Genomic DNA, 26,756 nt, shown 5'->3' with positions numbered 1-26,756 from the left:
ATGCCAGTCCCCTGTAGCCCACTGTAGCAGCCAATCATACCCTCATTCTCGATGTGACACATCCAGCTGCATAGACTGACACCACCACACCAAGCACACCCTTTGCACTAGGGGGTCTCCATTCGCAAGCCACAGCCCGTTGCCATTGCTGGCGTTTAAAGAAAATCATGGGCCGTATGAACCGATGCGCAGCCATGAGGCGTGAACTTTTGTCCACTGACCTGAACAGACCCTCTCAGTACTCCGTACACACGAAGCCTTCATTCTTCGCTTTTCTTCCAGTCTTCTCTGCACCCAGATGCCAATCGATATCACTACGAGCCAGACACCTTGTCCTTATCCGCGGTACCGTTATCAAGCCAAAGAGCATTGACCTCAGTCCTCCTCCCTTGACCGGACAGACCCTGGTCGATCCGCCTGCCTTCCTCGTGTTCGTAGGCTCTGGCCCGCAACTACTTGACTCAATCAACCCGCCTCCCTTGCGTCGTCCCATCTGGTGGAAATAGTCCCAGATTCTCCCTTCAATCGACTAACACGGACATTGAAGCGGGTAAAATTGAGCTGCCTATCTCGCAGAAAGATACACATCACCGCCTACAATAACTGGGTTGACGACACCGCTTCTGCCTCACCCATGATTGCGTGGACTTCACCGCGTAGGAGCAACCCTGGAGGAACAACACAATGAGCTTCGATTTTGGGAACAAGAGCAGGCCCAGTTGCCTTCTTGCGTTTTCTCCAAAGTCAACGAGACGGCCTTGCCCTAGCACCTTCGAAGCAGGTTGATTCCAGTGACTTCCTACAACAATCACACTCCAAGATCTACGCTGCGACCGTCGGACGATGCTCTCAATACCTTATCGGTCCTCGCATACGATGGATACCATCAGAGACCCCAACGTCTACCTTCGTCGACCATCCGGCGCCTCTCGTCAATATGCCATCCCCGCCGATTCTGGAACCTCCCGACATGGAAGACATGGCTCGACCGGTCTGACCTACGTCGAACACGAGATACTGAGACAGCGCAAGACACCTTACGGAAAGTTCTTCGAGCAAGACTCTGCGGCTTTGGACAAAAACATCCAATATCCGGCATCCAAACATGTCCTCCTCTCCTCTTCTCCAGAGTTCCAGTCGAGCACCCCTCCATTCTCTGCTCGATTGACACCGTCGAACCAGGCACAGCAAAATGGGAGTATGGGAGGTACTGATTCCGGAAGAGATGGAAGATGTGAGAGACAACGCGATCCTTATGCGACGTCACAGCATTTCCCATATCGACCAGCTTGGGAGTTTCCTGGTGGACTTGACTCGATGCTCAATCAGACCCTTCCGCTGTACCCAACCCAGAGATACTATGTTCAACCTGGATCTAATATTCCCACCGTCCTGCCCGCGACCCTCCAATCTCAATTTGGCCCCACGGCGTCAGCTAGTCAAGAGTATTATGGCCCTTATTGGCCTGACGGCACCTACAATCCATATCGACCGGCTGCTATCAGAGACAGTCGTTTTTTTCCGGTTGTGGCTACCGAGCGGTTTCCTTTGGAGCACATCCAACATCCTCGAGCCTTTCACCAACCTGGTCCACTGTCACTTGCGAACCATCCTTATTTGGACACCCTTCCACCGCAACTACTGGGAACGCCTTTGACCTCTGTTGATTCGCCAGCTTCGAAATGGACCTCTCATCAGAATGCATACCAGCGTGCGCAGTATGCTTTTCCGCAGCACTATTCGCCGCCAGATCATGCCATGGCCGATCCATTAAACGTAACGAGGCCATTACTGTCATCTCTCGTGCCCGGCCCGGGTTCAGAACGCATCGCTTTTAGGGATAGAACTTTTGCGTGGGCCAACAAAATCTATACTGACCTTCTGCAGACAATTCGGTGGACTGCAAAAGATCAGCGCACGCTTGGAAGCAGTGCTTCGGACCCCAGGTCCACAGCAAAACCTGCGATCTTCCCCCGACCACCCAGACGATCTGGATCGCATTTCCATGAAGGATCAATGGACAGATTACCACAAAATCAAAGCATTCCGAGTCTCACACGCTACAGCAGTGAGAACTCCATATATGATGCGCCAAGTCGTCCTCAAACTGCAATCTATCGGCCTCAACAGTCACAGTTAGGGCGCCGCCCAGAGCCTCTGTCGACATCGAGCTCTTTCTCTACCGTCCAGCATCAACCGAGAGATCGGATACCCGAGGTTCGGATACCCGGCAGCTCCATGAACGACATGTACCAACGACCACCTTCATATGAGTCGGCAACAGCTGCGCTTAGGACGATGGAACTTCTTTGTCAAGAGGCTGATACCCCTTGGCTTGATGGATTGCTTTTGGCAGGATGTTTAGCCTATGGGCTGGGCAATTATGCCAAAGCTGAAGACTGGTATCGGGCCGTGCTGAAGCACGAACCTGGTCACGTTGAAGCGATGTCCAATCTGGCAGCGACATGCCACGCACTTCATCGTCGCGAAGATGCTCTCAAGTATTGGTCTGATGCTGTGAGATTACGTCCGAGCTATTTTGAAGCCGTTGAACATCTCATCGGGTTGCTATGTGCAAGCCATCGAGCAAGAGAAGCAGTCAGCGTCATCGAGTACGTCGAAAGCACGTTGCGACTTCCCAATGAGGATTCTCATACCTCCTGGGGTGAGTTGAGTGACGCTGAAAGCGACTCAAGAAGCCACACCTCTAGTATAGCTACTGTGGCGTCGTACGACAATGCACGCCATGATTTCGACTTCGATCTCAACCAAGGTCTTGCCTCTGACTCGGAGACCTTAGCGCCAGGGTTTGGCTCGAGTGGTTTTGCTATACCTGGAGCAGATAACGGTCGCATGTTAGCCCTTATACATGCGAAAGGAAACATGCTCTATGCTCTCGGCAACAACAATGGAGCTGCCGCTGCCTTCGAAGACGCCGTTCTCATCTCTACGGGTCACAGGAAACAGGGTATTAGGAGTCTCATCAACAGTATATTGAGCGCGTGTCTTCGCAACATCAGAGACCCGGAATACGTCCGGAGGAAACTGGACGGCAAAGAACCCGTTTTGCTCGCACCTGAACATGCGGAGGGGACGGCTAAACACATGTTTCCTCCAGATGGGGAGCTTCCCGGACTAGAGCATGTAACACCTCCCTTCGCTGTACAAGCTGCGGTATCTACGACCAGCAACTCGCTGCTATCGCTTGCCAAAATATACCAAGATGGTATGGCTAACGCTACCGACATTGGAACACTCAAGTCGCCCAGTACCCGAGAAATTCTTGCTCTGTACTATTTGTCTCTCTCGCTTCAACGAAGTCCTTCCACGGCCAACAATGTCGGCATTCTGCTCGCAGGCGTACAACAGAGCGTACATCCAGCGCACCTTGCGGATTCGAACTTTTCGCAGATTTCCAACATCCCTGGAGTTATTGCTGGAAGCGGTATCTCACTGGCTCTTATGTACTACAATTATGGCCTCAACATCGACCAAAAGCATGCTCACCTCTACACGAACCTCGGCAGCCTTCTCAAAGATATCGGCCAACTTGGGGCTGCGATCAAAATGTATGAACGAGCCGTGAACTGTGACGGCAATTTTGATATTGCATTAGCAAACCTGGCCAATGCTGTCAAAGACCAAGGCAGAGTGGCAGATGCTATTGTCTACTATAGACGTGCCGTCGCATCAAACCCCGATTTTGCCGAGGCCGTGTGTGGACTCGCTACAGCTTTGAATTCGGTATGCAGCTGGCATGGACGAGGAGGAGTTTGTGCCTCTGATAGACTTCGAGACCGTCTTCATGTCGACGATCATGGCATGAAACATGCGCCGTCCCGGCCATACGGATGGATCAACCGAGTCGTGGAGATTGTGGGAAAGCAACTCAAGGATGGCGAGAACTGGGGATGCGGCACTCTCACTCCAGCTGTCATTGATTCGCTCTCGACGCAGCTTGCACTGCACAAGCAGATTTCCCGGGACAGTGGGCGAAATCAGGCTTTGGAAACTTTGCGACAGGCCCTTCGCAGTTGGTCGGGCCAGAGATGGGAGGGTGCCAGGATAGTGCGCCTCGTTGAGCGGGCTGTTCGCTATATTGGATGGCAATGGTATCAAGATCGATACAGGAAGCGTCAAGAATACCCTGCACGGAAATACTCTCGACCTCTCCTACCGAACACACTGACTCCGCCTTCCGCACCAACTGTCCTCCCTTTCCACACCTTTACGGCACCGTTGTCAGCGAAACAGATACGCCAGATTTCACAGCGGAATGCGCTTCGTATATCTGTATCCACTCTTCGCTCTGCCTGGCTACCAGCTACTGTTTTCCCACCACCAGCGCCACCGGATCCTTGCCTGAACGTCGGCTATGTCAGCTCGGATTTCAACAACCATCCGTTGGCACACTTGATGCAGTCGGTCTTTGGGCTTCACAATCCGGCCAAAGTGAGGGCTATTTGCTATGCTACCACCGCTTCCGATGGATCTATCCATCGACAGCAAATCGAGCGGGAGGCTCCAGTCTTTCATGACGCGTCTTCCTGGAGCGTCGAGCGACTTGTCAATCAAGTCGTCAAGGACAATGTACACATCCTGGTTAATCTCAACGGTTATACACGAGGGGCACGCAATGAGGTGTTCGCGGCTCGGCCTGCGCCCATTCACATGTCTTTCATGGGCTTTGCCGGTACGCTAGGAGCGGAATGGTGCGATTATGTTTTTGCGGACACTATATCTGTGCCACCGGATACTCTTTCTCCATGGCGGCGAAATGTGGACATTGATGACCGCCTCCGATCGGATTCCCTGGTTGAAGACATGGAGGACTGGGTGTATTCTGAGAATGTGATTTTTGCTCGGGATACATTCTTCTGCGTGGATCACAAGCAAAGTGCGCCTGATGTGGAGAAGGGGCCGCCAAATCTGCAGGATCCATCAAAGCGTCGAGCGGCTTGGGAGGACGAGCAAGAAAGTCGTTGGAAGCTGAGAAAGGAGCTGTTCCCGACTCTTTCGGATTCAGCCGTGATCCTGGGCAACTTCAACCAATTGTACAAGATTGATCCAGCCACATTCGAATCATGGCTGCAAATCTTGAAGATGGTCCCGAATGCGATATTGTGGTTACTGCGCTTTCCCGATCTTGGCGAGCAGAATCTCATGAAATACGCGCGGGAATGGGCGGATCAGGATGTGGCTTCTAGAGTCATCTTCACCGATGTCGCCGCTAAGGGTGCACATATTACACGTGCCTCTGTGGTCGATCTGTTCCTGGACACCCCAGAATGCAACGCTCATACAACGGCCGCGGATGTGGTATGGTCTGGCACCCCAATTGTCACGTGGGGCAAATGGAAGTACAAAATGTGCAGCCGTATGGCGGGAAGTATCCTTGCCAGCGCGTTACCTGAAGGCCGCGAGGGAGACGAAGCACGCCGAGAGCTGCTGGTGAGGAACGAAAAAGAATATGTGGACACAGCCATCGAGCTCGCCCAAGGTCTCAAATATCCTTTGAAAGAATCAGGGGGACAAAAATTTGGGCGGGGCCAGGGTCGTCTCATGGACTATCGACGCATGTTATGGGAAGGACGATGGTCGAGTCGGCTCTTTGACACCAAGCGTTGGGTCAGAGATCTTGAAGTGGCTTATTGGTCAGCTTGGGGAAAATGGGAGAGAGGTGAGGGTGGAGATATCTGGTTATGAGTTCAGTTAGAGTGCGTCGAAGCTGGTATCACATGTGGACCATATTCTGCAGCCTCTGCGTCGTGGGGCAGGAAGGTCCCAGCCACGGTGTTTGCGTGGAAATATTGACGGAGTTCCGTCAGACGACCTTGACGATATCACGAAAGAAACGACATTTACAGTTGACTGATACCAACGCCCAGGTTTCTCCGATGAATGGGACTCCCTGAGGAAAGGGATCTGGATTAGGGAAAAGCAAAAGTGGAATTTAGCGAAGCTGGTGAAGGGGTCATACCACACAGCAAAGGGTCTGGCAAGGGAATATAGCAAGCGTGCGTGCACAGGAAAGCATTGTGTTCGGAGTTGGGAGACTTTGGCGGGACAGCTTGGGATGGATCAAACGATTTTCTTTTATTGGCGCGGGTTTTGCGGTCAATTCGATTCCTCACTGTTACTGTCAGGGAAGGCAATACTGTTGATGGTTGATGCTGTCTAGATTTCTCGGCTGATACCAGGCCAGGCCAGGACACTCGAATCGAAGTGAATGTTCTTTCTTCCATGTGTGCTGACTGCTGAGCTCGAGATAGGATCCTGTTTGCTTCTCGGTCTCCTCTTCTCCCAACTCCTCCTACCTTCTGCTACATACTCCCTTTCCACACCGGATTGGCACTCATGCACCTCTCTGTTGGAGAAGTGCCGTTCGGCCTTCTCCGCCGGTCAATCTTGCATGACAAGCCATTCGCCTGTCCCTTGCAGGTTGCAATCCCTCAAGCTACAGTATGTCTTCGGTGATTGATCAATGCCCGTCAATACCCTCTACAAAGACCAAGACTGTATATCTTGCGGGGCTGTGGTGGTAGCCCAGGTGCCAAGTATCCCTAGGCAAGCCTTCTCGGGTGCTGCGGCAAGCTACCGACTTGTAGAGCTTGTCAAAGCCATCTTGGCAGTCTTCGGCACCTGGGAATATCTGTCAAAAGCTTCAAAGCGTTGAATCCATAGCCTACTTCGACGAAGCATCGACGAATGGACATCTACGGACCTCCAGCCCGCCCCTGTGGCCAAGGAACACCAAAGCATGCCATGAGAATAGCTTGATGTACTAAGCTGCGGCCGGGCATGGGCACCGCATGTAAGTTACTGTATGCCTTCTCCCCTTCTCCATGTCCCCAGCATTCGCCAGAGGCAGTGGATGAATCCTTCTGTTCGCCCCATCTTGTGGGGAAGGTGGACTTTGGCGGAGTTGGAGAGGGCGTGCGTGGTGGACTCTTGAAGATCACAGGTGAGTTGATATAGTACTGTACTCCGTATATAAGTCACATACTGCCACGCCTCAGTTGTCTTGCTGATGCCAAACCCCTCTGCAGTTCTCTTCAGATCTATTTCGCCCTTGAGTTAGCCAGCTGCGACAGTCTACCACGATGGGCATCAGTCGAGAACGAGTCACGCCTGTCAAGGACAATTGGAAATGTGTCCTAATCTGTCTGGCCGTGTCCCTGGCCAACTGCCAGTATGGCTATGACACGGCCAGCGTGGGAGGGTTCCAAGCCATGATCGGTTTCCTCGAGATCTTTGGCTACCGCAACCCCAAGTCGGAGATTGGATGGAGCATCAGCACACAGACTCAACAGCTGATGACTTCGTTCATCAACGTCGGCACCATTGTCGGCGTTTTCGCCACGGCGCCCTTTGCACGGTACTTTGGCCGCCGACCGGGCATCTGGGTGGCGAGCTTCATCAACTTCGTCGCGGCGGGCGTCCAGGTCGGCACGACCTCGCTCGGGGGCCTGTACGCTGGCCGCATCCTGATCGGCCTGGCCAACGGGTACTTCATCACCTTTGCCAACGTCTATGTTGCGGAGGTGTCGCCCGCCCACCTCCGAGGCCTTTTGGTGTCTTTCTTCGGTGTCTGGGTCAACATCGGCAGCGTCCTGGGCGCGGTGGCGGACAATTACTCCAAGAAACACATGGACAAGCTCTGCTATCAGATCCCTTTGGCGAGTTTGTTCGCCGTGCCGGCTCTCCTGAGTATCTTCATGTTCTTTGTGCCAGAATCACCTCGGTAAGTTTGCCCGCCTTCGCCCATGTGTGGGCTTTGAGACCATTTCATTCAGTGTGGCTGTGAGACTGACCAGGGCCGGCCCCGAAAGCTGGCTCCTCGTTCATAATAGGCCCGAACAAGCCAAACGGGCACTCGAGAGGATCCGAGGAAACTCCTTGGCCCCAGAGTACCTTCAGGAAGAATTCGTCGAAATGGCACGCGGAATCGACGAAGAGAAGGAATTGGCGTCGTCCTCGTCCGTGCTGGACATCTTCAAAGGGACCGACCGTCGAAGGACCATCATTTGTCTGGGCACCATTCTTTCCCACGCCGGAGCTGGGCTGTGGCTGATTATTGGATACGGGGTATGTTCTATGTCTACGTTCTGTGGCCAGGTCTATGGCCCATTGCCTAACACCCTTTCCATTTCCATTTGTCTCCGAGGAAACCTTCAAGGCTAATACTGTGCGTCCTTTTCCGGGGTGGCAGACATTCTTTTTCCAGATCGCCGGCATTGACAAGCCGTTTCAAGCTTCCATCATCTCGACGTGCGGCAGTTTCGCGGGCGTGTTGGTGGGATTGTACTTCACTACAAAGGTCATTGGACGGCGGACGTCGATGCTCTTCGGTTCCGGGATGGCGTCGCTCTGCATGCTCGCCATCGGCATCGCGTACACTGTAGGTGGGACTTCGCACCCGGCGGGAACGGCAATCGTCGCGTTCATGGTGCTGTACGGCTTCTTTTACAATGGCTTCTCGGGGACTCTGAGCTGGCCCGTGGCGACGGAGGTGGTCAGCTCGAGACTGCGCGTGTTGACGATCGGCGTGTGTACCGGGGTGAATTACTTCTTCAATTGTGAGTACTCCTAGCTACTGAGCTGATGCTGCTGTTGCTGCTGCTGCGATATGCCCACGATCACCATCGATGATCAACGACAACGGCACGACACGACCACTGTGTGTCACACTGTGTCTCAACAGGGAGGTGTGCGTGTGTGAGAGAGGATGGCCTTGCGACCATCATGGACTAGTGGACTAAGACTAACGAAATGACTTACTGTGTAGGGCTCACCTCTTACACCGCGCCGTACTTTATCAACCCGACGCAGCTGAATTGGGGAGCCAAATATGCCTATGTCTGGGCCGGCTCGAATGCTTGTGTTTTCCGTAAGTAATTTCTCTCCTTTTCTTTTCAAGGGCTCGATCTTCCCCGACCCTTCAACGACAATGATGAATGATGTCCGGGTGTCCGAGAGGGAGAAAAGGAAGAGTTCTTCTTTAAACAGAATTCGTACTGATGTTGATGTGATAGTGTTCTTCTGGTTCATGCTCCCGGAAATGAAGAATCGGTCGCTCGAGGAACTGGACGAGCTCTTCCAGAATCGCGTCTCGGTGCGCGATTTCAAAAAGTATCAGTGCATCAGCTCGGAACGGGCCAAGGAACTTGCGCACACGGACATCATTGGGGACAGCAAGAGGGCTGGATCGGCGGCGGTGGAGACCGTCGAAGATACTGATGCCGCTGATAAGGTCTGAGACTATGGGAGAGCTTGGGTTGGTTCGGGGGCGGGGGGTGTGGGTGTTGATTGGGACTTCGGGATGTGAACGGGGGAGGAAAGTGGTGAAGAGAAGAGTGATGCAATATTCTCGGACCGGCAGACTAAACACCAGCATTCAGTTTTGGTCTCATAGCCAACACCGAAGCCACGGCCGACAATGTACGGAGTAACATTTCCAGCAGATGTCATATGTGTGACCAGATACCTAATTGGCAGGCCTGATTTTCTGTTCCATCACCATGTTTCAAGAAGGAGGAGGAATCCGCGAAACGAGATCTGCGAGATCCTGGTACATCTTTTTCAAAGCACTGCCCTACGAGCCCCCCAAAAGGTCGTCAGCCCTCTGTGTCTCTCTGTGCGCCTCCCTGACGTACAATCGGGGTACACTTACCGTGTCTCTCTCGACCCAAACCCCAATCTCGTCGGCATGGTCAAGATACCCTGTCGTCCCGAAATGCCAATACCGTCCACGAACGCCAGCAGTGCTGCCTGTCGCCAGGGGGAAAGGATCATGGGCCAGCTCATGGATAGTGGCGCCTTTGGGCCCTCTCATTGACATGGTATTGACGATGCCGTCGTTCAGCAGCCAATCTCCGCGTTCCGGACCAAGGATAGTTTTCTGGTCGTCGGTGAGCTCCAGACTCCCCATGGCGTAGACGGTCGGCAACATCGGTGGGAAGACATCCCCCCGCGGGACATACTTGCCCGGCCGCGGCAGATTGATGGGAAACCCCTGTGTCTTGAGCAGCTTCTCGGCCACTTCGACAGTCGCCCAGTTTAGGAAGTCGCGGAATTTCACGAGGCCCTGGAATACGGGCCAGATCAACACATTGGTGAGACCTTGGCGGAGCAGGTCCAATACCCAGACCACTGCAGGACCCCCTGGGATTCCGAGGAACACCTGACGTAGTAGGTCGTATATCGAGATTGGGAATCGGGCCACGGCCTGGGACGTCCAAGGTGGCCAGGACGACGGGAATGGCTCTGTACAGTCAAAGGAGAAAGTCAGATAGCATACGTGCGGCGAGGGAGGGCCTGCGCGTTTATGGAGTTCTTCGACACCCTGGATACTGTTGTCGTGGAAGGCGGTGTGTTGACCATTCAGCCATCTCGAGACCGGACCGCCTGGTGCTTCCAGCCGTGCACGCATCGCTTGGAAGGACTCGCTGTGCAGGCGTCGGATACCCCAGTGGTCCAATTGTAGATCGTATGCTCTTGTGGCCGGGTCTTGAAAGGACAATGTCGCAAACAATCTGCCCGTGAGCTGTGCTACTTCTTCGGTGGATTCCTGTGAGAGCAATCACGGGTGGTCAGTCAGCTGCTCAAACGATGTACTCAGATATTGTGGAGAGATGATGATAATGAGAGGCAATTGTAACAGTTCAAATACAGACCGACAAGAGATGCTCGAGGACATTCGTGATGGTTGTTCCTTTGTACGGTGTACCCAATGTCGAAACCGAGATCGCCCAGTTGTCTCTGCCTTTGTGTTCGTGGTCATCTTTGAAGTATTCGTCGTGGAGACCTCCTGCTCCGTTTCTCATGAGGCCGAGCAATTGACGGACCGTATTGCCTCCCTGGGAGTGGCAGATGAAGTGCACTTTGTTCGTCTTACTCCACACCCACGACGGGTTTTCAGGCCAAGTCTTGCCGGGGAGGACTATGGCACGGCGGCGGTTCTTAGTAGAGCGCGACTCGGGCGCTTTCTGGGGATCGGAGCCGAAATACGTGCCGTACAGAACCTCGAGGTCGAGCGTCTCGACGACTTTGTTGGTGGTTGGATCTACCGTGCTGAACCTTGGGTGAGAGATTCAGCTGATGCGAACGATGAGAAGTCAGGTGTCAGACTATGCATACCTGCCTGCCGTGAGCTGCGCATAGAGCTCAGATGCCCTTTCCCAGTTGGAAGAAAGCGGTGCGATGGTCGCAATGATCACCGTATAGCCCTTGTCTTTCAACATCTTGGGAATGTCTTCGACTCCGCCCCAGTAGTTGACAGCACCAAGCAGAGGCGGTCCCCATCCAGAAAAGCCGGGCACTAAGTTTGTGCTTCTCAGACAATGCCATATTTGGGGAAGGAGAGGTCGAATATACCTAGAACGATTGGGTACCTCTTGTCGAAGTCGGTTAGCTTTCTCAGCTCTTCACTGGCGACAAGGCGAGACAGCCTCTCGAAGCCATCAATTTCGGTAGATTGGCTCATTGAGTTCTGATCTGCAAAAGACGATGAGGACTCAGTGGAACGGGTCTGGAGATTAGACCTACACTTGCGTGCGAGAGAAGGGAGGTCTGCTCATGCAAGAAGGGCCCTGAAAACCTCATACTTACTTCAAGCGCTGGTGGCGGCTTGACTTTTGAATTCAGGAAATGCTGGCATTGATTTCAGCTGCGAACAGGCATCAGACGCGGGGCAGGTTATGGACCATCGTGTTGAGGCTGGATTCAACAAGGCCAGGATGCACGAGGCGTCGAGAGGTCCTTTGCCCTGGAGTATGTTGAGCAAATTGAACTCGCCAGGGAGTGGACGGCCATCATGCCATCTCGTGTTTCGGACTTGGCTATCAATTCTCGGACTGCAAGGCCCGCATATACGGGAGTCCAGACAAAGGGTGGCTGAAGCCCCATCAGCCCTTTTTTCTTGGCCATGCACGCCCAGCGTAGAAGTGCCATAAATCTGTTCACCGGTTAAGGCGCCGAATGCCGGTCCTGAGAGATGTTTGGAGGAGAGATACAAACATGCAGAGGAGGCCTGCCACCTGAGAATGTACGTCGACCTAAATGGGGCACGAGGCTACCAGCCAAGCCTAGTCGCCATTGACCTCGTGAGCTGCAGTAAGTCCTCTGCGTCGAAGGTAGCAGCGTCAGCTCTGGGCCAAGGGCAGATGGACCTGGTAGCTAAGCGGCCCCAGGTTCCTGCTACTGGCATTAGGAAAAGGTCTCGCCCCATACCGAAATGCTTGGGAAGGCTCCTTTTGCCTTATCAGATTGTGTGCCAGTAGTAGATAAAGCTTCAACGTTGGCCAGGACACCCTGTTAACGTGCAGGCAACTGTCGGCGTCTCGAGGCAGACTCTGATTGATTTGCTAGCCTTGTCGTCAGACTATCTGCATGTTCGCATCGGTGACAATGACCATATCCTTATGCAGTATCGAATAATCTGGCACGGCTGATATGGGCTGCGTTAATTCCTACGAAGCCAGAGATCCATATGAGAGTTGCAATGGAGAGGAACGAGGGTCTCTTGCCCAGAGTGTCCGTGATTTGGCAGATAATCCTCAGCCGCTGTACCATCTCAGAGGTCTCGGGGCTCAATCCACAAGTAACGAAATACCCAAGGTGTTGCTCTCAGATTTTCACCTACCTGCTTGAAATCCCTTTCAAATGCTGGCAACAGCGTAGAATCTTTGTTCCGGCGCATCGCTGCACGCATCGGAGCTCCTCGGCGGCCACGCAGGCTTTCTTCGTGCGATACAGGCACCTTAAACAACGAACCGGTGTCTTAAAAGCAAGAGCATCAAGGCCGAACCCGGAACTGGAACTTGCCGTTTGCCTAGCATGCCCCCTGGGCCCTGACAAGAGCTAAAACGTGTTGAATCGGGCATGTGCTCAAGATTGCTGCCGGTCACTGTCAACCACGCCTGCTGTTGGTGGTATTGAGGACAAGGAGTGCAACAATGTCTGCTCGGCAACCAGGAAGTAAAGCACGACCGGACAAGGACTTCTTCAGTAAGTACACTGGCGATCTCCCTGTTGTATTTCTGGTAGCAGACGGTCTTTTGCCCAAGGTCAAGCGAGGTCGATACCACAAATACCTGTTTTCCTCACACCACTCGCATTCTCAGCCAGCCTGTCTATCGCAGTCGATTGCATCGACCACGCGACGGCACCTTGTTTACGAAGACAAGATATACTTCCCCGTCTTGGCCTACTTAGCCCAGATGCGTCTCCGTCTCGCAACCGGCAATTCCCAGATCTACTTCAAAGTTCTGATACGAAGGAGTAGAGCATTGAAAGTCCCCTTTCGTCGCATCCCAGTGGTATTCGAGGCCCTGGAAATCTCCCTCGTCACCTTCGTAGGCGGATGATCCCTTCCCGACTTTGACTTACTATGTAAGACTAACCAACACCTGAAGTCGTGCTAGCAGCCAAGAGCTTCACGAAGTACTCCGATCGACTGTCCAGAAGCGCAGACAATCTTTCGAGAGCTGCACAAAGCAAAGTAGGCGTCTGAGACCGGTGTAAAGTTCTTCAATGTCGCAATTCTGGCAAACGCCGCCGGAGGAAGGCACGAGCTGGCATCCTTTTTGGAAAAGGCGGTAGTAGCTGCTGGCAGGCTAATGTGGCCCGTAAGTAGGCGAGGCTGGGTCACTGTGTCAATGTACGTAAAATGCTGCAGCTAGCAAGGCGACCGCGATCAAAAGAAACGGCTGGCCCGCATTGAGTTTGTGCAAGGGTATCCTGTTTCTGAAATGTCGACGATTCTCCAGCCTGAAAGCTGTGGCAGCCCGGTCAATGGTCATCATCAGCAGGCACTGAATCAGACGGGATATTTGGAATCATGGCACGCACATATGTGTCAGGTGAGGAATGGCGACTTTGATGGTTGATGTTCAACAACGGCGAAAGGTCCAGGAATGACAGTTGACGGTTACAATTAGAGACTTCTACAGAATCAAAGGCTCCACCAATGAAACAATCGTCAGCTGGTCCAGAAATCCTCTTCTCGCACCAGTTTCTGTCATGAACGGCTAAACCTGCCAGGACCACCAGCAGGCTATCATTAATGCGATGGAGCCGCTAGTCATTGCTTGCTGCAGAGGGAGTATTTGAATCTTGACAGCAATGCACCTCGTACACGCTTGACCGCTAAGAGGCGGCATGTTTCTGAACGGGCCTCGGCAACCTCAAGTCTCGATCCCTGTACATTGTGTCCGTGCCCAGAAATCGAACCGTAACCATGGGTCGAAGCACGGCGTCAGAGAGAAGCCAAAAGCTGGTAAAGGCGGATTTGCACAGATGGTGTGAACACTGTGAGCGCTCTGCAGGCGTGCAGACACTGTAGGAAGCCAACGGTTCGTTGTTCGGCTGTACCTACATCTAAACTTGACATTAATCGACAAGCGAGCGGAACGGCGAATACGAATGCGTACTTGATTCCAGACTACAGTAGTACTGCTGCCGCTCAAAGCTGATGTAGCCCGTGCAGCGCTGCCATTTGGGCCCTTGGCGGGATTGGCCTGTCCAGTCTCTTTTGTCACTGCCAAATGAGTCTTTGACAGCTCTGGGTTTTCGGCTTACCGGTGACCACAGGAGGAACTGTTACCCTGGTCCCAACCATTGGTTCGATGGCGACCGTTGGCTCACTTGTCAAATGTCAAGCGGGAGGCAGATTGACGAAAAGCATATCTGCTCAGGGCGGGTCGAAAACTGGGTGATGCTGGCAAGCAGGACGGGGGTACAGTATTCGACAAGGCTGATCATGGGAGCCGAAAGCCCCTAAAAGGGTAGCGAGCGGCGTGACCGACCCTACCCACATGGATTAGGGCGGGAGGCCTGGGGGCAGACCCCTGTACATGATTTGGAATTCTGAGTCCGCCTATGGAGGGGTGATTGCTTGGGTAGATCCGTCCAACGGCGTTCGTTCCTGCGAGAACAACGACGCTCATGCAAAATGCGCTGGCCAGCTCAAGGGTGGGGAATTGATACCCATCAATGTTAGGAGACCGGGACGCTGAGCAGGGCAGGTGATCGATGGGAGGATCAGGGGCTCCGTGCCTTGGTTGGTGTTGTTCAATATCTGAGCAGCAGGGGTCCCCAGATTTCAACATGCAGGCCCAGATCAAAAATTTCAACGGGGCCTACTAACGGAAGGATCGAGGGAGCTGGGCCAGAAATGCACTTGACAAGGGCTTGCCGAGGTTTGCAGGTGCCATAAGAGGAAGGTCTTTCAGATCGATCCTGCACATCGTGAGTGAAGTATTTATTGTGTATATGCCTGCCGTGCAGCCTGCACACACCCGTGAAGACTGGAGGATTGTACAGCGTTGATCCAACGCCTTTCGGGAATCTCCTCGCGATGCGCGACCAAAGTAAATGCAACACGCGCGGAGGTGCAGACGCGCTGCGAGTAGAAAAGGGATATTCCCTGGTAGCTTCGAGTGTCTGCGACGAGCCCTTGCCATGAATTTACTGTGTATATATTCGGCTGCAGCTACCTGCCCCAAAGCCTAACGGCAGCGAGTCAATCGTATCGCCATCGGGGTATAGCTTGGGTATATCTCATAGGCCGTGAGTGGCCAGGTCATGAACTATCTGCTGTACGCAACCCTGATGGTCCAAGATGTCTTATGCTACGCCGACCAGTTGTGGTACGAGCTCGTACTCGTAGGGCGTTGATTGTAGTTGAGATCCATGAACAATGGTGACGCGTCCACGTCACAGCTTTGATTGAAAGAGGGCATGCAAGGCGCTGCGGAACTGTGCCAACGGCAAAAATAAATCAGTGCTCGGAATAATGGGGATGAAGCTTGGATGGGATCTCCGTCAACAAATTTGCCGTGGCGCGCTATGCCTGCAAGGAGATGGATGTCGTTTGACTAGTTAGCGGTGGAAGATCGTCGCTCGCAAACTATACCTCATGTCGTAATATATCGTCGGCATTGAAGTTTCTTTGACTCGGGAAGGATTTCTGGGATGACCGAGCTTCCGAGCGAGTGTGGAATCATTGACGATGATGAATGGTGTCCTTCCAAGCAGGCTACCAAGTGCACCTTCCATCATTGAGTGGAGTGTGTTAGGGACCCAGTCCAGACGACGCTGGTGCACTGTTCAGAATGGAATGAATCATGACTCCTCAAAGAGACATCCGAAATATGGCGATTGCCAAGAGTGCCGGGATGGCATACGGATCCATGAAAGAATAGTGGTGACTCGAATAATGAAAATGCATCATGGAGGGAGGGTCAAGTAATGGGGGTTGTGATGATGGTTAGAGCCCACTCGACAGTCGTAGCACCAGTCTTGCGATGAGGTGGAAACAGTCTCCAGATGAAGAGCAGTGAATCCGGAGGATGTCTTGTGCATAGGGCGCTCATCGCAGGCACTCACCGCACTGTCAATGTTGGGAGAGGGTTGCCGGATACCGAGTGGAGTCTGCTGCAAGTCTGGCAACGACAATCGCGAGAGCCTCAGCGTCGCGTATTACGCAAGTGCTTCCCTGTCCGTGGCTTGTGCAAGTACCATACCATAGTAATCCGTAGTCCAGTGAATTCGTCTCGCACTATTTTGTAGTCCCACTGGTCCCAACGGCTTTCAAGGGCACAAGCGAGCTGAAGCTGGATCAGGACCGTCCATTGAGGAGCGAGGCCCTGGCGCTAGATACAAGGGCCAGCCACACGAGTATTGTACGCACGATAGTACTCGGACAACAAGTAGAGGCAGACCTAAGACCTTGCGAGGGAAATTCCTTTGCGCCGGGGAAGAGTCAAATGCCAGGCAGTCAAAGGATGTTGCAGCATGCCATGTCTGACTACTTCGGATTGCATGAGCCATTGTTTCGAGGCTTGTACAGCCACCGCCCGAGATGCCAGTACATAGTACGTCGCATCTGTTCAAATCATCAATGTCGGCTGTCTGGGGGGTGTTCTTCGGCCGACATGAAGCCAGTAAGAAGATGCTGCGAAATCGCCTTCAGCAGTGACAACGCTTTCGGGCTTCCTCTTTGGGACCGCAGACAAACTGTGACACAAAGGTGGTTAATGTATATCGTAGTCCTCACGACTGGGATAGATGCCGCCTGTTGACTGGCTGCTCAGCGTCCCATCATGCGCATTCCCTGTCATCATCAATGTTCTCCGCCTCGCCCGAGTATTGAAAAGGCGTTAGTTGTAGCTTGGCGATCTGGCGAGCTGGGTTCTTCAGTCACGGTTGTCATTATCCCTGCACTACCGTTTAATTGGCTTGTAGGCTGCTTCACACTCTTTTTCTGTGGCTGAACGCCGTGGTCAAATCTGAGTGTTAGGGCTCACGGGAGCAGCGACAGCATGGTTGATTTAATTAGAATCAAGAAATACGTGGGCTCCTGACCACTGGCGAGCAAACAGAGGAGGCCTAGCTTTACCTGCAAAGGAGGCTGTATTCTGTCGAGACCAGGGGTGTCGTTCGTGTCAGGTTTCGTCTTGACATGGCATCCACGTACATACCTAGTAAGGGACCACTCCTGGCCGTCTGGGTGCGAGGGCAATGGCATCATGCATGTTCTGGTTCAGGCAGGTAGAATTGTCTGGCACTACAGCTTCTGAGATATTTGTAAAGCACATCAACATTTCATCAACCGTAGCAGGTTTCATAATCCCTGTTACCGACAGCTTCTCGTCTAGCTAAAGGATATCGTCGTCATTACTAGTATCATGGACAGACCAGTGGCCTGTAGCCCATCAACCGCCCCTCATTATCGATCATGCGCTGCCTTTCCCTGTTCTTATCCCAGCATACAATGCCAACAAGCGTTCCCAAGACCCCAACCGTAGTAACAAAGCGTGCTGAAACCGCCAGCCAATCCCAAACCTAACACAGCAAAAGCTATTGTACAATTTCCTTGGGCCCCTACACTCGATCCTCCGGACTGGCTGACCTTGGGTATCGTGAATGAAATGGCCATAATCATATCCGAACTCCAAACCATGAAAAAAGGTCGACACAATATTTTACAAGTGAGTATAAAGAAATAGTACAACACCGTAAAACCACAACCACTGTGGGGTTTTCGGCTTCGCTGAATATCCTGCAGCATCTCGAGTCACTCCAGAAGACGTGATACATCCATGCGAGTATCCTTCTCCCCAGGGGTCTTGCAGGGCGCTGTATGCTCCAATGCTGGACTCGACATGAGCCTCGGAAGGGAAAGTGGCCGTGCTAGAGCAGGAAGAAGTGGCGCACCCGACGAGATAAAGTTGCTCGCGCTTGAGGGACGTAATTGAAAATAGCCACCTCCTTGACCTTGCGCAGCCATGTCTGATTTTCCGCCTTGATAACTTCCAGCGCGTTCCAAACATTGCGGCTCGGACCAGCCCTGTACTGAAGGCGCGTTCGACGAATGCGTTCCCGGCCGAGGCGAGGGTAGAGTCTTAGGAGAGATTGAACAATTGGATTGATTGTCGGAAATGAGGGACGGTGCTTGCTGATTCGATGAAGCATGAGAAGCCTCGGTGGCAGCAGGTGAAGGTATTGGTGCTTCGATGTAGTGCGGGGGTGGCAGTTGCCGCTCATATCGATCCAAACCCGGGCCAGCAGGGAAGGAGTGCAATCTGGGAAGAGAGGGAGGAAGACTTCTGCTCTGAGGAGGAAGGGAGACGGCCGGCCGAGGGAGAAGGGCACTCTCAGACGAGACCGGATACTGGGAATGGCCTGCTGGCTGAAAATGAGACGACGTTGAAGAGTGAGGATGGATTGTGGGTGAGCATGAGTTGTAGCCTTGTCTTGGAGGTTGATAGTTCCTGCTCAAAGAGTAGCTGTTAGATCTGCCATCCCGGCTAGGGAATGGTGGAGAAGTGGTTTGGGAGCCTCCGAAAGCGTCGTGAGAGGGAGCAACCTGTTGCTGGAGATACATCTGCCTTGAAGGAGGGAAGGCAGGCATAGGTCGGATTCGATATCCCACGGATCTGGTGCCGCTGCCTGGCTGACTCGAAGTTCTTCTCCTTCGATTCATGCTGCCATTCCACCAATTCTTTACTGCATTGTCACTTCGATTTCCGAGTCGTCGAGCAATTTCAGCCCAACGCTTTCCCATCTCTCCCACAAGCTGCTCGATGAACTCTCCTTCCTGTGGCGAGATGGGTTCATGGTTGAGGCTCGGTTTAAGATTTTGGTGATACCGTTCTCTGCACTGCTTGGGAGACCGGTGCCGCATGTGCTGGGAAATACGCACCCAGTTGTTAGGGCCTTGTGTTCTCACCAGATGTAGCAGTGTGGCATCTTCCTCAGGCAACCAAGGTCCGCGTCGGCTAGATCGGGACATTTCCCGTAATTGAACTGCCCGGACGACGACTCCCTTGCTCGAGTGAAGGCGTCGGTAGCGGTTGCGTGCGAAGGACCTGAAAGGAGATGTTCAAAATGTACGTCGAAGAGATGAAACCCCAGGGACAATGTTCGTCAATTCAGAGCATCCTTTGGGGACAGACTTCTGCCGCTCAGCGGCTGACAAGACACAGAATCGTGGAGGTGGGTGACGCTTTTAAAAATTCTTGAGGCATGCAGCAAGTCAAGGATAGGGCTGCCTAAACGAAGCTTTCAGTTGACCGCCGGGAACAAGTGGATTGAAGAAGAGGTTGAACAAGGCTAGAAGGACGTGGATGAGTAAATCAGAGAAGTTGCCCCAGATCAAATTCCGGTAAGTCAGATCTTTACGTGGCTCGCCGGAATTATACCAGCGTCCAGCTGAGCAGAGGGGCACGAATGAGGATGCGGATGGGTACTTTCGGGATGGGGACGGTCAGATCGTTCTGGGATACGCAGCCATGTACGTACAGGTGGGTGTGCTGTTGGCTTCAGAGCACTTAGGGAAAAAGGCGTTGGAAGCACGAGCTAGCATCGGGCCATGGAAAGCCTCTTCGAAGCGCATGAACGTCCGTTTTCGGAAGCCCGTTTACATCCCAGTGATGCTGAGGAAGGCGAAGTCCGGCCTTCAAGCCCGTGTCGTTATGGCAGGATTTAGCGGGCCGACTTGAGGCTTTGGCGGAGTGAGAGACCGTTCTTAACTTTTCCCATCATCACTTTGTCATTACGCTGTAATGATCAATCGTAATGACCGAGACGACCTTGAACCGAAGGGCCAGAAACGAGACAGACGGATCTCCAGCTTTGTGATGCCCCTTGACTCTTCGACAGAGGCTTGTTGCTGCACAGAACACTTAGGAAACAGCCATCAGAGCAAAATTCGTCTCCATCGACTCAAAACGCCCAAAGAACAGCTCCACTAGATCGATCGCTGGGCAAGGGGTCCCCGGTCGAGATGATCATGATTTAACCCAGGAAAAGTATAAAGAAAAGTTGCTTGACAAATCTGCCCTTGTAAAATTGGGGCCCATATGTTCATGCCTGACTTGTGTCCTGGATCTGGCTGCCGTGTTCTGAATACTACTTGATTGTTGTTTTGACCTCGAAAACCGGGTTCAGTCGACAAAGACGTCCCCTACGAACTCTGAGCTTGACCGTAACTAACTGATGGGACAATCTGCGCTCATGGCTTGCCGGCGGTCTGGTTGGCTCGATGAGAGTGTTGGTCCTCGAGACACGACCAATTCTCTTCAAGAAAAGGTTGAGATCTCCAGGAGAGTGGGCCAGTGCCAGGGTATGCTGAAAACAAGCGAAGAGGTGCAATAATTCAGTACTAGTGTGCCTGGGTACTTGGGTACTTCAGGCGCCCGAGTGGACTGTAAGCTATTTTTTTCACGTCAAAACGACGATGATCCCAGGATTGCGAATGCCGCGGTCTCCAGGCGGGAGCGTTTTGACCGTTGAGGCCCTTGCTGACAATCACGAGGGGTCAACCATGTCATTAGTTGCAGCTAGCCATTTGGCGGGGCCTGGAGACACCAATAGATGATGAGAAGACCTGGTGCGATCGCGTCCGGATCTGAGGCCAGCATGATCCACCAAGCAACAGAGACAGACTGAACAGACTGAGACGGCTAGTGCCACCAGCAGGAGTACGCTTTGGTAGTGAGACAGGACGCCACAAGCAGTCTCGTGTCCAAACAAGGTCAATCGTGGCCAGGGATGGGATTGTGGCCTGCGCATCACTCGCCGCTTATGCACGCTTGAGCATGTCAATTGGCTAGGAGAGTTGGTCCAAACTTTTGGTTCGGGCAGATCATCGTCCCGCCGAAGTTGTCAGATCTCTGTTGGTAACCAAACCGGGCCTGTCCGGTATAGGGACTCATTCGTTATGTGCCGGATGCATCAAAACGACGGAAGGGCGTCTCGTGTTGTCCAGCAGCCGACTGAGCGCTCAGTAGAAATGACAAAGTCGGACTACAGGCACTTCCCGGGGAGCCATAGTCGATGGCCTTCCCTTTCGGCCGCTATGGTTCTTTCGTGAGGCTGGATGTTCGTGAAAGTCGACTCACCGCTGCGAACCTGTGCCCGCTATAGGAAAGGAGGCAACCCTTAGTTAGTGGGCATGTGGTACACCACTAAGAACCGTGTGGACGTCCAGGTTGATGGAAGATGCCGAGTGTGGCTTTGGATATTGGCTTCGACCTCGAACCCAGTCTCTTGACTCAACTACTCAACTCATACTGGGACACTCGCCATGACGGGGAGACTTTTCTCGCAGGCGGGCGAGCGCATGGGCTGTGGGCCACATAAGTGGACTCCTAACTATGCGCCAATGGGTCATGGCTGAGTTAGGGCCTGGAAGAGCGCGTAATACTGCTTGATGCACACGGCCTGCTCCCTGACTTCTCGCTTAAGGGGTTTCGTACTACCGGTAGTACTTGTAGCCAGTACTATGGTGTTGAGTGGGCATGTCAAAGGAGCCAGGTCCCTTGAACTTGATACTCGTATTCGATCTTTTGAGGCTGCTTGAGCGAGGATAGGTCATGGCTTAGGGGCGATAGGCCCTAAACAGGCCCCTGAAAGAAATAGCCTGAACCGTCACGGGTACTGTCAAACACAGCTTTACCGGTGATGCCGATGTCAATTTGGGATCACTCACTTTAGAACCAGAGAGTAGAGTAGTACGTAGGCGCGTCACGTCAATAAGCCATAATCCAATGACAGGTGCCAAAGGCCGTGCTGACGGTCCCAGAGAAACGGTTTTCTGGAGTCTCTCGAGTGCTGGGAGAACGGCGCTTGTCGCTGTACCACTGATTAGCTGCATGCCTCTGCCTTAGGTAAACTAAATACGAGTCTGGAGGAGAGGCTGCACCGGGGAAACAGAGGCCCAAAGCAGCAAGTACAGTAGGTTAGCGATGAATGCATCCCCTGCATCCCCTGCATCCTAGAGCCTAGAGGTGACTGCGGGCACTTGTTTCTGCTGCATTGCGCTTTCCTTTCCTTGACAGCAGCAAGGTTTTGATATCCCTGCTGCATAATTCTGCAGACAATACATTAGATCAAGTGAAGGGGCGTCATCACTATCGGGACCAGACGCTTCGGTTCTTCAGCCCCCTGGTTCATCCAGAGGGGTTGCACGCCGACTTATGCAGCCTCCCGTGTCTGTTGCCATTCCGTTGGGATAATGCAGGCTATTCACGAGGGCGGCGAGAACGAAGAGTTAGCTGCGAAGCTTTTGCCCCATTTGAGACTCCTAGCCTTGCTTCGCAGTCACCCTGTCATGCGAGATCAGGCCTTCCTCGCTTCCCTTGACAGATGCAGCGATCATACTCCAGGCCCTCAATTTCAAATACTATGCTGTGTACGGAGTAACTGGAATAACATTTCACGAGACTGCACGGGCCTTCACACCAGATCTCCAAAGGCGGAAAAGCAGGGACTCGACGACGGCTTACATAGTAAGAAGGCAAGGATTATGACAAGAATAAGTTTTCTCGCTTGAATATGTAGTGTTTGGCGTCCCGTATAAGTGGCTCGGTTCCTGTCCCACGGTCCAATCCGCATGGCCTGAATGCCGGGACTGCTTTACAAGTTGACAACCTGCCGTTCGCTGAGCAGGCCAAGGAGACTTGTTCCACCAGGATCCTGGCCGAACATGGATCACACTGTCTTATTGAGGCCAGTGATACATGTCTAGCCATCAAATGCCATTCAACACTCCGTGATGACTTGAAAAATATCAGCGTCTTCTTCGAGCCAGACCGTACAAAGACCACAAGAAGACAGTCAAGACTGCCTGCCGTGCGGTCACTTCGACGAAATCAAAGTGGAGAAACCTCGAGCAGAGTAATATTTCTCCTGGGCAGAATTGCCAGCTTTCGGCATCTGATGCGATACGCAAGGCAACCCGGCCCGGAAAAGAGGAATGATTTGGGTCCTTGGATGAACAACTGCTCGGCGCTCCAACAGAGCAATGACACCCTGCGTCCTGCATGTAGACAGTTCCGTCACAGTCAGGCTGCTGAAGGGTTGAGACGCCGAGAGTTTCAAGCCTGGATGCGTAACTTGACCCATGTCGTCGATGCTTTTCGAGTTTGCTGACCAGTAATCTCCTGAGCTTTCCGACTTTCCGCCTTTACCGTCTTGCCTTCGACAACTCCGTCTGAGCGGCGAGATGCATGAAGCAAGTGAGTGATAACTTGGCTACACCAGCAGTGGACTGGCGATAGTGAAAATTTTCGTAGCCGTCCTCGAGCTGGTAACTCGAGCTCCCCTACTCCAAGATCCCCAAAGCAAGCAGCAGTCGACTTGGTCGAACTAGAATCCTCGCATCAGGCCGGCGTAGAGACGTCCACCAAGTATAGCGGTCAGATCGACTCAGGCTACAGTGATGAACCCTCTCTTTGTCCCTCGGGTCATGTTGACTTGATTCTCTTGCCACGTCGATTCATCGACATAGTCAGTCTCCCCTAATTCCCTTACCCTGCGACCTAACACCCGTAGACCGGCAAGATTGAACCCGAGATCATGCTTTTGCTTTTGGAGTGTCTGCCGCAGCCTGTCTCGCACCTCTTCCAGCGTCACGCGCAGTACCTGACTGCTCACGATTTGCTTCTGATGTGTCTTGAGCATGAAGACCAATACTCGGCATGTCAACGGAATATTGCGCCCTTCTTTCGCCCAAAGAGCAAGAAAGGTGAACAAAGCCGGAAGCTGGGAGAACGACAAGACCAAAAGCGCATCCTGCAAAGACGCCGAAGGTATCTTCTGAAAGGTGTTCAACACAAACACAGATGCCGAGACATTGTTGTTGGCTAGGAAGAGAGCATCTCGTTGTGGTGGTGCCACCCTGGGGTCAGTCCGCTTCGCTTGCTCATACTGCTGCATGATCTTCAGATCTTCGAAGCCGACCTCGAGCGCCTCTGAGATCTTCTCACCAGCCATCAGTGTCTGCGCAGTCTGCTTGCCCGCGGTGGTTGCCTCGATCCCTCCGTTCTCACCGTCGGCCTGTTCGTCGTTTTTCTCCAGTGAGGTCAAAAGGGTGTTCTCGTACAGTTCTTCAAGCTCCTTTTCCCGTTCCTCCTCCAAGAAGATCTGTTCGTCTGTCTGCTGCCACATTTTGATGCTCTTGTCATGACTTGCACTGATCAGGAACTCTCCAGAGTGAGCCACTGCCATCGCCCAGATCTCGCCATGGTGACCGTCAAGCTTCTGAATTTGCTCGAATTTGTCCGCGTCGTAGTATTTGATCACCTTGTCCTTGGACGCGGAAAAGAAGTGATGACCATTACCCTCATTGTTGTTGGGAACAAACAAAACAGACAGAATACTATCTTGATGAGCAAAGAAGGCCTTATGGCAGTCGCCAAAATCTAGACCCCACACTCGAACATTCTTGTCTGCACTGGAAGTGACAATGAGCTTACTGTCGTAGCTGATGTCCATGCTCAATACCGGCAGCTTGTGCCCGTATAATGTCAAGAAGAGCTTGAGAGAATCCACGAAGAAGACCTTCACAGTATTGTCGAGGGTACTGACCGCTAGCAGTCGCTCATCGGGCGAGAAGCAGACACTGAGGATGTCGTCGGCAACCTTCAGAGTTCGGGAATGCACCAGAGTCAGCTTGGCATTTGTGCGGTTTGTTCCCAGCACTTCCTCTTGCACGACCTTGAACTGCCAAAATTTGGCGCTCTTGTCCGCTGACCCGGTGACAAGAGACTTTCCATCAGGACTAACCTGCAAAGACCAGATGTCGCGCTCGTGGGCGTTGATGGTGTCAAGCAGACTCGATGCGGCAATATCGAACACTTCAAGTGTACCCTCTCGAGTCCCAATGACGACGATTTTATCTCCAGGTAGGAATGCCATACAAAGAGCATAGCCACAATCGAGGGTCCGCAGGCAGCTTTGGGTTCGTGTGTTCCAGATCTTCAAGCTGCCATGAGACGCAGTCGCGAGCATGCGATCGTCTGAGCTCAAAGCGACGCAACGGATATCTGAGCGGTGGCCAGGCATATCAACAGATAAAGTCCGAGCGTAATCTGGGGCCTCAGCCGTCTTTTTCTGGTCAGAGCCAGTGACGTCGAACAGCTCAAGCTGGTTGTTTGAAGTAGCCACAAGAATCCGGATGGATTTGCCATGATGACCGCTCCAATCCATTGACCTCACCTTGCCTCCAGTACGTACAAGTACGTATGATACGAATACATCCGCAGCTGAGGCGGTAGAGATATCCGTCATATCGTCGTTGTCGTCCGCAACATCCACCCCAGAATCTGCGTCTGCCGCTGTTTCTGCTTTCTCTTTTCTCCGCTTGCGCTTCCGGGCAAGAGTTCTCCGGACCTCATTCTCCGAGCGAATCCGCATGAGTTCGATGGCTTTGTCGGAGCCGTGAATAGCAATCAAGTCCTTTTTCGGGTGAAATTTCACAGCCAACGGTCGATCTCTTCCTTGACGATAAAGAATGCCGCGTTCTTGCAATATATTTTGTCCCTCTTGAGCGTTGATGCCGAGTTTTTGCTCCAGTGCAGCTTTGTTGATCGACCAGACCTTGAGTTCTCCATCGTTACCAGCTGTTATACAGCCTCCACCGTCTTTCATGAGACCCAAGGCCCAGCATTCTCCATTCGTCTGGGTGACATGTGTCTCGATGCAATGTTGTGTCGAAAGATCCCAGACTTTGATTAGAGCATCCTTACTGGTGGATAGAAGGAAGCTGTCTGAACCGCTGTCTTCTTCCTGCGCTTCTCCCGTTGATGGGTCCTCCTTTTCGGTTGACAGAAAATTGAGGGAGGTTATCTGATCCTTGTGGCCTCGTAACCGGTACAATCCAACTTCTGCAACCAAATCCCAGAGTATTATGTCCGTGTCTCTTGAACCGCTCGCCAGTCGTACTCCGGACCGGTCGAGCTTGAGTTGCGTGACCGCAGTTTTGTGTCCGTTGAATGTGATGATCACCGTCGCCGTTCGAGAATCCCAGATACGGATCTTGCCATCCTCATAACCAACCGCAAAGACATCAGGGTCCGTTTCACTTCTGCAGATTACCGTAACCGCAGCATTATTGCCCTCGATATTCCAGTTCCCGACTCTTTCTGACTTTTTCAGATCCCACACTAGGACTTCCTCGTTCGCACCGACGTAGGCGAGACCTGCACCACCTCGTCCCGTTGAGTCCTCGCTGGTTGAGGGATCCCAGACAACGTTGGCGGAGGCGGTACAGATCTGCCCGAACGTCTTGCTGTGCTCGAACTTTCTGCAAATTGTCAGCAATGACGGTCTATCCTGAAATATAGAAAACACTCACAAATATGACTTGACCATCGCGCAGATGATCCTGTCGCAAAATCTCGAGGACGGCGGTAACTTTTTTCTAGAACCGCAGCGCAAATGCAAACAAGCCAAATCTGCCAAGGCAG

The 26,756-nt window shown here is 52.7% G+C and overlaps 5 protein-coding genes across 5 annotated transcripts; 2 read left to right on the top strand and 3 right to left on the bottom strand.

The window, feature by feature from the left end:
• The first annotated feature begins 175 nt into the window (after positions 1–175).
• On the top strand, positions 176–6,248 carry PV05_05006 (uncharacterized protein). The gene has a single exon (XM_013461470.1). It carries the CDS (start codon positions 844–846, stop codon positions 5,704–5,706), a length of 4,863 nt encoding a protein of 1,620 aa, XP_013316924.1. The 5' UTR covers positions 176–843; the 3' UTR covers positions 5,707–6,248.
• An 855-nt stretch (positions 6,249–7,103) lies between these two features.
• Positions 7,104–9,259, top strand: PV05_05005 (uncharacterized protein; the record flags this gene model as incomplete). Its single annotated transcript, XM_013461469.1, has 5 exons — positions 7,104–7,744; positions 7,833–8,088; positions 8,213–8,579; positions 8,789–8,890; positions 9,036–9,259. 5 exons carry the CDS (start codon positions 7,104–7,106, stop codon positions 9,257–9,259), a joined length of 1,590 nt encoding a protein of 529 aa, XP_013316923.1.
• A 267-nt stretch (positions 9,260–9,526) lies between these two features.
• On the bottom strand, positions 9,527–11,485 carry PV05_05004 (uncharacterized protein; the record flags this gene model as incomplete). Its single annotated transcript, XM_013461468.1, has 5 exons — positions 9,527–9,595; positions 9,674–10,570; positions 10,677–11,079; positions 11,140–11,320; positions 11,377–11,485. The coding sequence occupies 5 exons, from the start codon at positions 11,483–11,485 to the stop codon at positions 9,527–9,529; spliced, it is 1,659 nt and encodes a 552-aa protein (XP_013316922.1).
• A 6,140-nt stretch (positions 11,486–17,625) lies between these two features.
• Positions 17,626–19,646, bottom strand: PV05_05003 (uncharacterized protein). The gene has a single exon (XM_013461467.1). The coding sequence runs from the start codon at positions 19,295–19,297 to the stop codon at positions 18,080–18,082; it is 1,218 nt and encodes a 405-aa protein (XP_013316921.1). The 5' UTR covers positions 19,298–19,646; the 3' UTR covers positions 17,626–18,079.
• A 3,185-nt stretch (positions 19,647–22,831) lies between these two features.
• On the bottom strand, positions 22,832–26,661 carry PV05_05002 (uncharacterized protein; the record flags this gene model as incomplete). The annotated part of the gene is made up of 2 exons (XM_013461466.1): positions 22,832–26,593; positions 26,645–26,661. The coding sequence occupies 2 exons, from the start codon at positions 26,659–26,661 to the stop codon at positions 23,716–23,718; spliced, it is 2,895 nt and encodes a 964-aa protein (XP_013316920.1). The 3' UTR covers positions 22,832–23,715.
• Positions 26,662–26,756: the final 95 nt, after the last annotated feature.

This window comes from Exophiala xenobiotica, assembly GCF_000835505.1.
Source record: "Exophiala xenobiotica strain CBS 118157 unplaced genomic scaffold supercont1.3, whole genome shotgun sequence".
Classification (NCBI taxonomy): domain Eukaryota; kingdom Fungi; phylum Ascomycota; class Eurotiomycetes; order Chaetothyriales; family Herpotrichiellaceae; genus Exophiala; species Exophiala xenobiotica.
Note: the sequence above shows the minus strand (reverse complement) of the source record. Positions and strands in the feature narration are given on the sequence as shown.

Coding starts and splice junctions, on each gene's coding strand:
- PV05_05006 (XM_013461470.1), top strand. CDS start 844: ATGCTCTCAATACCTTATCGGTCCTCGCATACGATGGATACCATCAGA.
- PV05_05003 (XM_013461467.1), bottom strand. CDS start 19,297: ATGTCCCGATCTAGCCGACGCGGACCTTGGTTGCCTGAGGAAGATGCC.